This window comes from Molossus molossus, unplaced genomic scaffold (genome assembly GCF_014108415.1).
Source record: "Molossus molossus isolate mMolMol1 unplaced genomic scaffold, mMolMol1.p scaffold_m16_p_13, whole genome shotgun sequence".
Classification (NCBI taxonomy): Eukaryota; Metazoa; Chordata; class Mammalia; order Chiroptera; family Molossidae; genus Molossus; species Molossus molossus.
The window spans coordinates 11,465,641-11,479,299 of NW_023425348.1; the positions used below are offsets into that span (position 1 = coordinate 11,465,641).

General features: G+C 53.8%; 1 protein-coding gene across 6 annotated transcripts in view; it reads right to left on the reverse strand.

The window, feature by feature from the left end:
- JAML (junction adhesion molecule like) overlaps positions 1–11,541 on the reverse strand; it is a 30,453-nt gene extending 18,912 nt beyond the window's left edge. The window contains exons 1-2 of one of the 6 annotated variants that reach the window (XM_036259265.1): positions 10,581–11,541; positions 2,404–2,465 (exon numbers count right to left, since the gene is read on the reverse strand). In XM_036259265.1, coding sequence (XP_036115158.1) covers positions 2,404–2,446 — 43 coding nt within the window. In that variant the 5' untranslated portion in view covers positions 2,447–2,465; positions 10,581–11,541. The other 5 variants (XM_036259259.1, XM_036259260.1, XM_036259262.1 and 2 more) reach the window with 5 other exon arrangements.
- Positions 11,542–13,659: the final 2,118 nt, after the last annotated feature.

A 13,659-nucleotide genomic window follows, 5' to 3' on the forward strand; every position in this document is an offset into this window, starting at 1 on the left:
GTGTGTAGGGTATGTGTAGGGTTGCTGTATGTGTAGGGTATGTGTGTGCATGTGAATGTGTGTAGGGTGTGTGTGTGCATGTGAGTGTGTGTAGGGTGTGTGTGTAGGGTGTGTGTGTAGGGTGTGTGTGCATGTGAGTGTGTGTAGGGTGAGTGTAGGGTGTATGTGTATAGGGTGAGTGTGTAGGGTGGGTGTGTGCATGTGAGTGTGTGTAGGGTGAGTGTGTAGGGTGTGTGCATGTGAGTGTGTAGGGTGTGTGTAAGGTGGCTGTGTGTGTAGGGTATGTGTGTGCATGTGAATGTGTGTAGGGTGTGTAGGGTGTGTGTGCATGTGAGTGTGTGTAGTGTGAGTGTGTAGGGTGGGTGTGTGCATGTGTGCGTAGGGTGTGTATGTAGAGTGGGTGTGTGCATGTGTGTGTAGGGTGTGTGTAGGGTATGTGTGTGCATGTGAGTGTATGTAGGGTGGGTGTGTGCATGTGAGTGTGTGTAGGGTGGGTGTGTAGGGTAGGTGTGTGTAGGGTGTGTGTGTAGGGTGGGTGTGTGCATGTGAGTGTGTGTAGGGTGTGTGTGTTCATGTGAGTGGGTGTGTAGGATGTGTGTGCATGTGTGTAGGGTGGGTGTGTAAGGTGGGTGTGCGCATGTGTGTGTAGGGTGTGTGTAGGGTGGCTGTGTGTAGGGTATGTGTGTACATGTGAGTGTGTAGAGTGTGTGTATAGGGTGAGTGTGTAGGGTGGGTGTGTGCATGTGAGTGTGTGTGTAGGGTGGGTGTGTGCATGTGAGTGTGTGTGTAGGGTGGGTGTCTGCATGTGAGTGTGTGTAGTGTGGGTGTTTAGGGTGTGTGTGTGCATGTGAATGTGTGTAGGGTGTGTGTGTGCATGTGAGTGTGTGTAGGGTGGATGTTTAAGGTGTGTGTGTGCATGTGAGTGTGTGTAGGGTGTGTGTGCATGTGGGGGTGTGTGTGTGTAGAGTGGGTGTGTATAGGGTGGGTGTGTAGAATGGGGGTATAGGGTGGCTGTGTGTAGGGTATGTGTGTGCATGTGTGTAGGGTGGGTGTTTGCATGTGAGTGTGTAGGGTGTGTGTGCATGTGTGTGTGTGTAAAGTGGGTGTGTGCATGTGTGTGTAGGGTGGCTGTGTGTAGGGTATGTGTGTGCATGTGAGTGTGTAGGGTGTGTAGGGTGTGTGTGTGCATGTGAGTGTGTGTAGGGTGTGTGTGTGCATGTGAGTGTGTAGGGTGAGTGTGTAGGGTGTGTGTGCGCATGTGAGTGTGTGTAGGGTGGATGTTTAAGGTGTGTGTGTGCATGTGAATGTGTGTAGGGTGGGTGTGTGCATGTAAGTGTGTGTAGGTGGGTGTGTAGGGTCTGTGTGTGCACAGGTGCACGTGCTCTATGTTGCCTGGAACTAGAGCAAAGGCTGTTCTTGTGCACTTCGCTGAGTCAGGGTTAGGTCACCACCCACAGTTACAGGAGCAGAGAGGACAACACAAGGCTCTGAGCGCAAAGCACCTGATTCCTTGGTTCTCCCCACACAGGTGTACCCGCGGGATAATGAGAAAGGCCAGGGCAGCCCGGCCGGTGTGGCTCAGTGGCTGAGCGTCAACCCTGCACCAAGAGGTCGCTGGTTCGATTCCGGTCAGGGCACATGCCCAGGTTGTGAGCCCGATCCCCAGTGGGGGGCGTGCAGGAGGCGGCCAGTCCATGTTCTCTCTCATCGATGTTTCTCTCATTCTCCCTCTCCCTTCCTCTCTCTCTCTAATCAGAAAAGCCAGGGTGGGACCGATGCAAAGGTGACAGTGAAGCGGCAACGGCCAGCAAGCAGCAGCCCTGGACACGCGGGCTCCCGGAGAACAGACCAGCCCGGCGAGGAGGCCGCCGGCACAGGCTTGCGGGACGAAAGCAGAGCTTAAGGGGAAGCTGCAGTCACGCTACCAGGGAAGGCGGGGAGCATCTGGGGAGCAGGAACCCCCGAGTGGGGAAGAGCTCAGTGCCTCAGAGGGACCGCGAGGCCGGCCCGGCCAAGGCGTCAGAACAGTGACAGGGATTCGGGGACTTTCTTTGCTCATTTCATTTCCCGATCTGACACTAGCAGTGAATTTGAAGATGACAATCTGAGGTGCAGGGACGAGAGGGCGGTCTCCTCCGCATCACAGAGGGGGTTCCGGGAGCACCCAGGACGGACCCGAAGGCATCCTGTTGCTCCAGAAACAGAGGAAGAGACCCGTCAAAACAGAGCCTTGTCCAGCAGCTGTCTCCACAGGCCTGTGACATTCCAGGCTGGCGTTTCCACACCCAGCAAACCAAGGGGAAATGAAAGTAACCAACACTGGCTTTTGAAAACACACGCGGCTTATGGGAAATCACATCCCGCCGCTCCCCACTGCCACGTGGTCCCTTGGCTTCTACTCACCCAGGAGCACCGGCATCAGAATGAGTTTCAGGGGGCGAAACATGCTGCTCTCGATGTGCAACCTTAGGATAAGGGGAAAAAATCAGAAAGAGTTTCAAGAGAAGTTTTTTAACTTAACAAACCAGCAGTGAGGCCCCCTGTGGGCCAACCTGAGGCCCTGGGCCGCAGCACCAGTTGGCGTGCGCGGGAGAGCGAGGAAGAAACAACGAACGAATGAGGACTAAAACAGCAGACGCTGGTGACAGTGATGCTGAGAGTCACTTGGGGCTGCTTGAGGTTAGCCGTAAGGAGACATTCCGTGAAAGTTGGTCTTCAAGAGACGAGGGGGGATAAAAGCAAGTAACTTCAGAATACCCTTGAGAAGACAGCCCTAGACATTCTACAGCCTGAGAGTTTCCCGGGAACAAATGATTCTAGGATACTCAACCTAAAATTAAAACGACCCTTTATAAACATACAAAGAATATTCAGGACATGTGGGAAAGGAGAAATACAAATTAGGGGAAATATCTGAGCTCAGTTAAAGCATTCGCCACATGAAGCTTTTTTATTTTCTTTAAACTTTTTTAGGCAGGGCAGCAGGCGTGGAATAAGAATTGGGCAGCCCTGGCCCACGCTCAGTTGGTCGGGGCGTCGTCCGGAGACCGAAAGGTCATGGGTTGGATTCCGGGTCAGGGCACGGATCCAGGTTACAGGTTCGATCTCCACTTGGGGCGCTGGCGGAAGGCAACCGGGTGATGTTTCTCTCTCACATCGCTGTTCCCTCTCTCTCTCCTTTCCTTTCTCTCTAAAATCAATAAACATATAAAAAGAAAAAGAGAAAAAGACTTGGCCAGAGTGTTTAAATGTCTACATGATCTCTGTGGTATGAATTTCACTGCCTTCACCAGCCCCTGGGAGAGGAACTCACAGTGCCCCAGAACATTCTCAACAAAACAGAAGGGCCAACTGCCCAGAGTTACCATCCAAACACCTGGCATTCCTACCTGCTCCCGCGGCCGATCTCAGCCGTGGTCCCTGCACCCAAACTTCCCGTCGCTGGAAGAACCTGAGAACCTGCCAGGGCAAAGGTCTTTCCTTGCATTAACATCACAGTCCTCACCCACCCAGCACTTATGGTGGCCATTTTAACTTATAAAAAATTGTTTCCTAAAAGCTTCCGTACCTGTATTCTAATCAGCAAAATCCTTCCTCCGAAAAAGCAGGGTCAAAGAGTTCAAGAAGGTCCTACCTCGGTCCCCACTATGCGGAAAAGCCAGCTGACCTTGCTGAACCTCAGTCTCTCACCTACAACATGGGGATAATGACGCAAGGATCGACTATGGTCATGCAGATAATAGTGCTCTGAAAACTACGAAGCCTTACCACATACAATCCTGTTTTTTTATCACCTAAAAGTCTGACAGGAAATAAGAGTTTGTAGCTTTCAGGGGCGAGTCGGGGGTTCAGAGCACCTACCTTTCTAAGAATGACAAATAATTCATCAGAGTGAACTGGAAACTTTTAAGTTTCCATTCTTGAATCCCGTCACAACAATGTAGATAGTTACTACACTGACTCAGATATACCAAAAGTAACTAAGTTTCCAGGAAGGTAAGTGTATCTAATGAAAGCACAGAGCTCTCTCAAGACAGCCACAGCCAGCCCAGGCGGTGCGGCTCAGTGGCTGAGCATCGATCCCTGCACCAACAGGTCGCTGGTTTGATTCCCGGTCAGGACACACGCCCAGGTTGTGGGCCGGACCCCCAGTGCGGGGCATGCAGGAGGCGGCAAGTCAATGTTCTCTCTCATCAATGTTTCTCTCTCCCTCTCCCTCCCCCTCTCTCTAAAAATAAAGGAGGGGGGAAAAAACACAGCCCTGTTCCTGCTCCATGACACTGCCTCACCCCACACATACATGGGTGAACATGATAAGGTCCCATTATAGCATGTCATACCTTTAGTACCCCCTCCCTGGGACCTCTAGGATCCCTGCCGAGTTCTGGATGAACCCCTCTCCAGGGAGTGGTTCCGCTCCTTCCTCACGGAGAACACCTGCTTTACACGTCTAACACCAAACCACCTCGAGTTTACAACCTCGAGGTCAGAACCATACGGGCCTTACTTATGAGTGTCCCGAGCTGGAGGCCGCAGTACCAGGAAGTGCCGGGCACATACTGGGCCAGTGCAGAGAGCTGCCAGTATGCCCATCGAATCGAAATTGACTCGGTACCCTGCACTGCACCATCTTCTGAGTGGGAACCAGCAACCCCCAGAGACCCTGAATCTCCTCACCACACTCAGGTCACTCAGAGCCACACCCACACCAAACAAGCTCTAAGGAATGGGAAAACAAGATGATGAATTTAAAAAATACCCATTTTTAGTTCTAAGTACTCAAATGCACCGGTGTAAATCAACGGAGAACCGTGTGAATCAACAGAGAAGCAATGACGTAACAAAAACAAAAAAAAAGAACTGAATTTTTTAAACATCCTCTGCCCAAGTCAATTTCCATTAATTCGTTCCCTGATCTTTGGAAAATCACTCCGTCTACCCAGGTCCCCTCCTGAACGCCGAGGGACCGGACCTCTTACAGCACCGCACTGGAGATCAGTGGTTGACATGCAGTGAACCAGTGAGGGGTACACACCAGGCATGTAATTCTCACAACAACCCCAGGAGGTTTTACAGACGAGGAAGCTAAGGCACAGACAGTGACAGCCCAATGACATATTCCAATGACAGCCAGGATTCAAACCTCTCAGCTCCCGGTCCCTCCAGGCCTCTGAAAGTAGCCAATGCTTCAGGGCAAAGCTTCTCTGTTTTTTGTCAAAACAAGAGTATCTGTTTCCCCTGAGTAAATGCTGTCCCCTCCCGCTTCCCCTAGTTAACTCAGTCAGATCTCAAGTTAAATGTCATTCCTTCCTGAACCACCCTTCCTAGGTCAGATGCCTAGGCACACGTTTTTATTTTATTTTCTTTTTATTTATTTATTTATTTATTTATTTATTTATTTATTTTGCAGGAGGGAGAGAGGGAGGAAGAGAGAGAAAAACATGGATGTGAGAGAGACACATTGACTGGTTGCCACCCGCACAACCCCAATTGGGGCCTGGGACAAACTGCAACCAAGTACGTGCCCTTAGCGGGAACCGAACCCGGGTCTCTCTGGTCCGTGGGCCGACGCTCTAACCACTGAGCCAAACTGGCCAGGGCCCTAGGCACATATTTTAATAGTACTACTGGTCATTCCATTGGGGCATCTGTCACAATTTCTAATTATCTATTCTTGGTGTGCTTATTTGATTCAAGTCTTGCTCTCTACCCTCACCCCTCCACGACTATAAGCTCCATGAGGCCAGGGGTTGTGCCACACGGAGAAGGCCCAGGGCGGAGCCCAGAGACCGCACGTCCAACAGCACATTTCACGGTCCTAGGTAGTTAGCAGTACCAGGGGAGCCAAGTCTCGGGGCGCCCAGAGATCCGCCTCTGCCTGCAGCCTCCAGCTACACTCCTAGCAGGGCTGAGCCCCACAGGGTGCAGCTCAGGGCATGGAGCGCAGTCCCACAGACCGAGAGGTCCCGGTTCGATTCCGGGCAGGGCACACGCCCAGGTTGCAGACTCGATCCCCAGTAGGGGGTGTGCGGGAGGCGGCCGATTCATGTATCTCTCTAATTGATATTTCTATCGCTCTCTCTCTTAAAAAATCAATGAAAACATATTTTAAAAAACAACGAAGTGGGGCTATTGCTCCCCGGCCATGCTGCAGAAGCAGCGGGCTCGGCCTGAGAAGACGCTTCTGCGCGTGGGGCGAAGACTCATTCCGCCCGGGGTCCCGGCAGCCGACCCTTCAGCCTCTCCCAGGCCACCACCCTGACTACCCTCCTGCAGCCTGGTCTGCTCTGCCCTCCCTCCAGCGGAGCCCAGGGCAAGAATCAAACGTGTGCTGGCCCTTTCGGAGGTGCCTGCGCCCCTCCCTGGCCACGGAAACCCCACCGCTCTCCACGGCTGGGTGCTAGGGGGGCACCTTTCCCGGTGCTCCAGGCCAGGAGCCCGCTTGGGGTTTAGGAGGCACCCCTGCAGTTGAGCTACCCCTCCGGCACGTCCCAGCCACCACGGGCCGCAGCCCACTCGCGCTCCACACTGCCCCCCCATCTCAGTGTGGCCTCTTCTGTAACCCTTGGTCACAAGGTCCCTCCGGCCAGTCTTCAGCTGCTTCCTCAGGACCACGGTTCTGTGACGTGGCTGTGACCCAGTTCGGTCTGCAAGGAGCGTGGCTTCCCTCACTGCCTACCCATCTCAATGTGGCCTCTTCTGTAACCCTTGGTCACGAGGTCCCTCCGGCCAGTCTTCAGCTGCTTCCTCGGGACCACGGTTCTGTGACGTGGCTGTGACCCAGTTCGGTCTGCAAGGAGCGTGGCTTCCCTCACCTGCCATCACCTTAGTCTGCCTCGGGGTTCTGAATATACGTGTGTGTGCAAATTCTGAATGATATATTTGAACAATCGAACTCTGAACTTTATATATAATACAGCTGACCCTTAATGTGCAGGTTAAGGGCGGTGACCCTCACACAGTAAAAAATCCAAGTCTAACTTCTGACTCCCCCAAAACCACTCATAGCCTGCTGCTGACCAACCCTCCCCTATAGCATAAACAGTCTATCAACACACAGTTTGCATGTTATCTGTATTATATACCGTGTTCTTACAATACAGTAAGGAAAAGAAAAATTTGCTACTAAAAATCGTAAGGAAAACACATTTACCGCTCTATACATATTTATTGAAAAAGTCTGCCTAGCCCTGGCCGGTTTGGCTCAGCGGTTAGAGCGTTGGCCTGCGGTCCGGAGAGACCCGGGTTTGGTTCCCGCTAAGGGCATGTACCTCGGTTGCAGTTTGTCCCCGGCCCTGGTTGGTCGTGCGGGTGGCAGCCACTCGGTGTGTCTCTTTCACATCGATGTTTCTCTCTCCCTCTCTATCTGTGCAAAAAAAAAAAAAAGTCTGCCTATAAGTGTACCCACACAGTCCAAACCCATGCCGTTCAAGGGTTAACTGTATTTCTATACATTAGGCCCTCAAAAAACCTCACTTTTTTAAACATCATTCCATGACAATGTTGATTTAAAAAGAGTGATTCCCAGCCAGTGTCTGTGTGAAGGTTACACGTTCTCCCCAGGTCTGGGGATCTTCTCCAGGGACCTCGGCTCCTCCCACATCCCAGAGGTGTGTGTGTTAGGTCCACGGGCACGACTCAGTGGCCCCAGGCTGGGTGGCTGGGTGGGTGTAGTGGACAGTCCCTGACGGGCCGGCTCCCTGTCCAGGGTGAGTTCCTTCCTTGCCCCGTGAGCTGCAGAGCTGGGCTGCAGCCGCCTGTGCCCCTGAACTAGAAAAAGTGGGCTGGAAAATAATTACCTTACTCATTTTTCTTAATCTCTCCTAAAGGTATGTACAGCTCACTTTTATTTCAATGTTTATCATTAGACACGTTTGGGTCTTGCTTTAGCAGTTTGGTGATGCTTCTGTGAGTAGAAATGCTGTAAAAAGTTAACTCTTGCCTGTATCGGTCTATGGGAAAATCAGTTTCTGTACATGTCTTTTCCTTTAAAGTCTGTTTCCCAGGACTTACTGATGACATTAAGGACATATGGTTTATAAAATAAATCTGTCTTTAAAAATTCACCAAAGCTTCCAGATGCACCTGAATAACAGACTCCATTTGAATTCTCAACTACTAACCTGCTTCCTTCTCCGGACCCTAGTTTGTCTCCTCAACAGATATTCTTTTTTTTTTTTTTTTTGGTACGTGCCCCTAGCGGGAACCGAACCCAGGACTCTCTGGTCTGCAGGCCAACGCTCCAACCACTGAGCCAAACCGGCCAGGGCTCAGCAGATGTTCTTGAGAGAATCCTACATAGTCAGTCACCTCCTGTCTTGGCTAAACACTCTGAGCTCACGGCCCAGGAAATAGCTTCTGTCACTCCTGGGGAGTCGTACCCTCAGCACCCACTTCCCTGTTACTAACCGTGCAGGGGATGAGCATCCTTGACACAGTCACGACGGAAACAAATCTTCGGAGAAGTCACAGCAACGAGGCTACCGCGCAGGGCGCGCAGAGGACCCTCACGCGCTGCAGCGTCACCGGCGAGCGGAGCGGTGCGGTCCCGAGGCGCCTGACCTCGGAGGACAGCCAGCCACGCAGCGAGCACAGCTGCACCCCTGCCCTTCCTCACAGCCTGAGGGGTCCGTGCCCTCATTCGCACAGGGCTGTGCACCTTGGTCTCCGATGTGCTCGAGTACGCGAGTCCACATGACAGTTCTGGGCACACACCTCTCACAAGATCCCACGCGTGTCCTGCCGGGACGATGTCACGCAGACCACAGGCTGCGGGTCCGTAACAGCCAGGCCACGTCCGCCCACCCCCCACGCAGGGCAGCAGGGCAGCTCCTGGGCAAGCACAGTGGGGAAACTGAGAGAGCCCGTTAATCAAGGCCAAACGTGCAGCCAGCTAGTGACTCGCAGCCTCGACCTTCCGTAACCAAGGAGCTTGAAAGCCAATGGTTTCTGCCTCTCCTCCCTCGCTGGAGAATCAGACAGGCAGGTAACGAGGACCCGTTAGTGCCCTGTGCGCCAGCCAGACCCAAGGGCCGCCGAGGTCAGGGGCACGAATAACAGCAGCAGCGAGAGCCAGACAGACCCGAGGTAAAACTGACCAGAGAAACCGCCAGCTCCCCTCTACCCTCACTTTGATGGATCCACATATCCACGGGCACACCTGGAAAACTAACGGATATTCTGTAAGACCCCTCCCTGAGAGCTCCCCCTGAATTCCTGCTCCCAAAAGATAAGAACCCTCAAAACAAGACCCCACGCGGACTCTCTGGAGCGCACCCAAGCCTCTCCTCCATCATGCATTAACTTTCTCCCAAGCGTGAAGGGTCCCCACAGACTTGTGACAGCTCACCCCGATTGTGTCTCCAGGCCCCTTCCCTCTGACTCCCAGGAGCAGGCAGCAGCCCCTCTGGCCCCTTCTGTCCTGTGATGTTTCTCAAGAGCCAAAGCGGAGCCCCACCCGGACTCCCCTGTTGCTTCTTCTACCCTGAGCCCTTCCTGTTTCCCTGCCCCAGCTTAACAGACTTTCTCTCACAATCACCTGGTCTCACTGGGGAATCTTTCCTGCATGAAGTGAAGCACCCACACACTGCAGGCTGGCCTCAGGCAGACCCGAACCCACACACTGCAGGCTGGCCTCAGGCAGACCGGAACCCACACACTGCAGGCTGGCCTCAGGCATACCTGTTCCAGGCCGGTCCCTTTTCTGCCTCAGGGGCCAGCCGTGGAGGTTTCAACGCGATGGCAACCATGGGACTGTGAGGCCCCGTCACAGAACTCAAGCTCTGGGAGCAGAAGGGACCCTGGCCGTCATGAACCCTGCTCACCTTCTGCCCAAGTTACCTAAGCTACAGCAGTCCCTCCGGGACCAGGGCTGCACAGGGCGTGACAAGCAAGGGCTGTAGCCTCGCTCTCTTCAGAGGTTCGAGTCCCTGGCTTCTCAAGGTTAAGAATTAGTCTGTCTGGTATTGAGAGAGAAGCAGTGAAGGCACAGTCTTGCCCTGAGTCCAGAGACAACCTGTCACAGCTCTAGTTTGTGGTTTCCAGCATCAAGCTGAACGTGAAGGTTGATCACCATCACTGACTTGTATCAAGAGCAAACCTTACTCCTCTGTTCTCGGGGGTCCGAGGGTCGGCTGCTCTGCACTGCCGAGGGACCCAGCACCCACCCAGCAGGCTGCCCTCCGAGAGTCCTCGCGCGGAGCTCGAGTTCTGAGACCCGGGCCTCCCGTCCCGAGGGCTGCCCTTGAACTGACACCTTGACCACCGGTCTTCTGAACCGAGGAGCCGTATCACCGCTTAGGAAACCCAAATCGGCTGCTTACCCAAGACGAGGGGCAGCCGAGGTGAGGGGCGCCCAGGAGAACGAGGACTGAGCTCTCCACCGCCGTGGTTCTCGAGTCTGAGTGTCGCCAGCCCAGGTCAGGCTCAGAGCAAACCCCACGCGTGAGTTTGAGGCGGTGACACAGGCACCTACAGGAACCTCTCAAGGCAGGTCCTCACGTCAGTGTCTGAGTTGTCTGACCCAGCACCCGGTTTCCATCAATACTTTCAGGTAATAACAGGTAATACATTCAACTTACCGAGGAGTCGCTCCCACTCCGGACCTCTGCAGAGCCCCCTCCTGGCCAGGTCACCAGCTCGTCGGCAGTGGGGTCTTGAATGGCATCAGGCAGACATCTGCTGAGAAAGAAGCCAGCCCGGTGCACACAACACAACGGTTCAAGATGAATGCAGAACACCGGGCGTGTGCTTCAATGCAGCCACCTCTGGTTTCCCTCTGCACACAGAGGTGCAGCAGGGCGGGTAATCCCCATCCCTGCTGTCTCAGCTGAGCCTGCCCAGTCCCGCCACTCACCCCCTCGGCCGGCTTCCTCTGCCGGCGGCTGCACTTCCCCAAACGCTGGCCTTGCCCTGCCCCGGGAAGCCCTGCGGGCTTGGACACTCGACCCGAGCTCAAGGCTGCTTCATTTCCAGGTGTCTCTGCTTTTAAGTCACCACCTCGAACTAAGCGTTCTCAGGGTACACCCCTCCGCCTTGGCCTACACGTGGGCACGCTTGTTCTGTGCAGTTCGTCCTGTCTCATTTCAAAGCTGTCGAGTGCCGGCTCTTCTCAAGGACTCTGCTCCATGACTCTTGGGAAGTGGTGGGCTGGTGAGCCCGCCCTGGAACCAGAGGCCCCCGTGGCCTTCTGCGAGCTACCAACAGAACAAGGAGGATCTGGAAAATTCCTGAACATTGGGCAACCGGCTCTTGCCAAGGGAGCCGATCCAGCACGCCACGGAATGGATGCAGGTCCTGCCGGGATGCAGCCCAGAGACGCAGGGCTGCTCGGTGCTGAAAACCACAAACGGCCCCTTTCACATGACAGCTCCCACCTCGGATGTGATACACACCAGAAAGCGCACGAGTTTATTGACTGTGATGTGGCAAAGAGAGCAAGTGTTACAATGTCGGTGCATATGGCCCAAGAAAAACGGAAAACACGGTGAAATACAGCAACTAACCGTCCAAGGGCACAGCACGGGGGCCCGGGGGCGGGGCTGCCTCTCCTGGCACGAAGTTCTGAGTTCTGCAATCACAGGGCAGCCTTGGCAACCCTGGGTCCCGTCCCCCCCCCTCCGAGCCGTGCAGCCGGAGCACCCCACTGCAGGATGTGGCCTCCAGCTGTGAGGGCAGGCCGGTGCGCTCCCCCGGAGCCTGGGCGCCTAGTGGGAGCTGCGGAACCACCAGCAAGGCGAGGGTAACGCATGGGAAACGGGGCATGTTGTGAGCTCACATCTGGTAACAGAATTAAGAGCTTGATGCCCAAAACGCAGGGAGTAAGGGACCACCAGTGAGACTGCGGCAGCTGAAGGAAAATGCTGCAAGGCTTTTAACCCTTCGAAGCCTTCAGAATTAACTCCCGTTGCCAGACAAGGCTGGTCTCTACACAGTGTGATAAAAACGCGTGGAGCATCAAAAAGAAAAAAGATGCCCGCCAGTGTGGCTCAGTGGTTGAGCATCCATCTAGGCACCAAGAGGCCACTGGTTCGATTCCTGGTCAGAGCACGTGCCCAGGTTGTGGGCCAAGTCCCCAGTGGGGGCGTGCAGGAGGCGGCCAGTCCATGTTCTCTCTCATCGGTGTCTCTCTCTCTCTCTCCCTTCCTCTCTCTCTAAAATCAATAAAGAAAAAAAGATAAAGACTAGCACCTGGAACATATTAAAACAGTGGGTTAACATACTTTATCCTCCTTCCATCCTCAAGGAAAGCAGGTGCCCGAGCACGGCTCCGTGCTGCTCTGAAGCAGCAGCGCTGTAACCCAGACCTCGAAACCCGGATGGAGGAGGAAACTGATCACAGCCTTGACTGGGGGAGGGACTGAATTACCAACTCACTCTCTTCCCGTGAAGGGCCCCATTGTCCGTTCATTTGTGAAGGGAGGGACTGGCGCAAATCCCGAGCAAGGCTACAAAGTAACACGACTTCAGAGGGTTCGCATAGCTCCGGGCACCCAAAGACAAACACATCACCCGGGCCGAATCCCCACAACATGCCTGGAAGGAAGTAACGTGCAAACCTAGCTAGAACATGTTCCTCATTGAAAGGGATGTGGCTTTGACCGGGTTCTTGTAACATCGTCTCTTTATCGGGCTGCCTCACGGTCGCTCTCTATCTTCAAATCTCCTTGCGCCCAAATGGTGTCTCCTTATCGCCCAGGCTGTTTTCCTCTCGCTGCTGAGGTCCCAGGCTGGTGCAGCAGGTTGGCCCCAAACAACCACAGACTCGACAGGTAGCCCAAGACTGTGAGGTTTTTAACCACTGGAAATTTATCTGCCAATCCTGCCTTGCCACGTCTGCTTCCTTTCGTGACCAGGGGGAAATCATAAAGTCTATTAACTAACCAGACTCTAATCTGTGGACTAGGTTAACAAATGAGGGCAGGGCAAATCGATGAGACAGAGCTAACCACCCACACTGTTAAACACAGATCGTGGAAAAACATTTGTAAGTGGTTTTTAATAACATACGTGGTGTAGAATGCTGCACCATGGAGACCTCCCGAGCCACCTGCGGAGAAGCACGGAGGGGCTGGCCTGCGGAAACAGCAGGGACGGGAGGAGGGATCAGTGTGTGTGTCCTGGCTGAGAAGCGAGCTGTCGCCCCTGCCACAGCGCACAGTCTTAGTGGCTTGTGGAAATCCCAGGAGGTTTCATAGGAAAATAGAGGAGTTGATACAAGGTTTCGAGAGATCAGAAGCATAGGTTAAGCACAGTCTCACTTTCTTCTCTCAAATATTATGTAACAACAGTTTGTAAAGACCTCGGTTCACTCATATTTGGTGCAGTTTAGAACTCGAGTGCCCTGCAGAACAACGCAGGTGAAAAGAACCGTCCACTGTAAATAGCTGGTAGAACTATTCTAGACAGTTCCATACACCTGTTGAAGACTTTTTCCTGCCTCTGACCTTGAAAGTCAAGAAGGGAAGCAGCTGTAAGAAAGTAAAATGGTGCCCTGGCCGGTTTGGCTCAGCAGTCGGCCCGCGGACCGCAGAGACCCGGGTTCGGTTCCCGCTCAGGGCACGGACCTCGGTTGCAGTTCGTCCCCGGCCCCAGTTGGGGTCGTGTGGGTGGCAGCCACTCGATGTGTCTCTCTCACATCGATGTTTCTCGCTCTCTCTC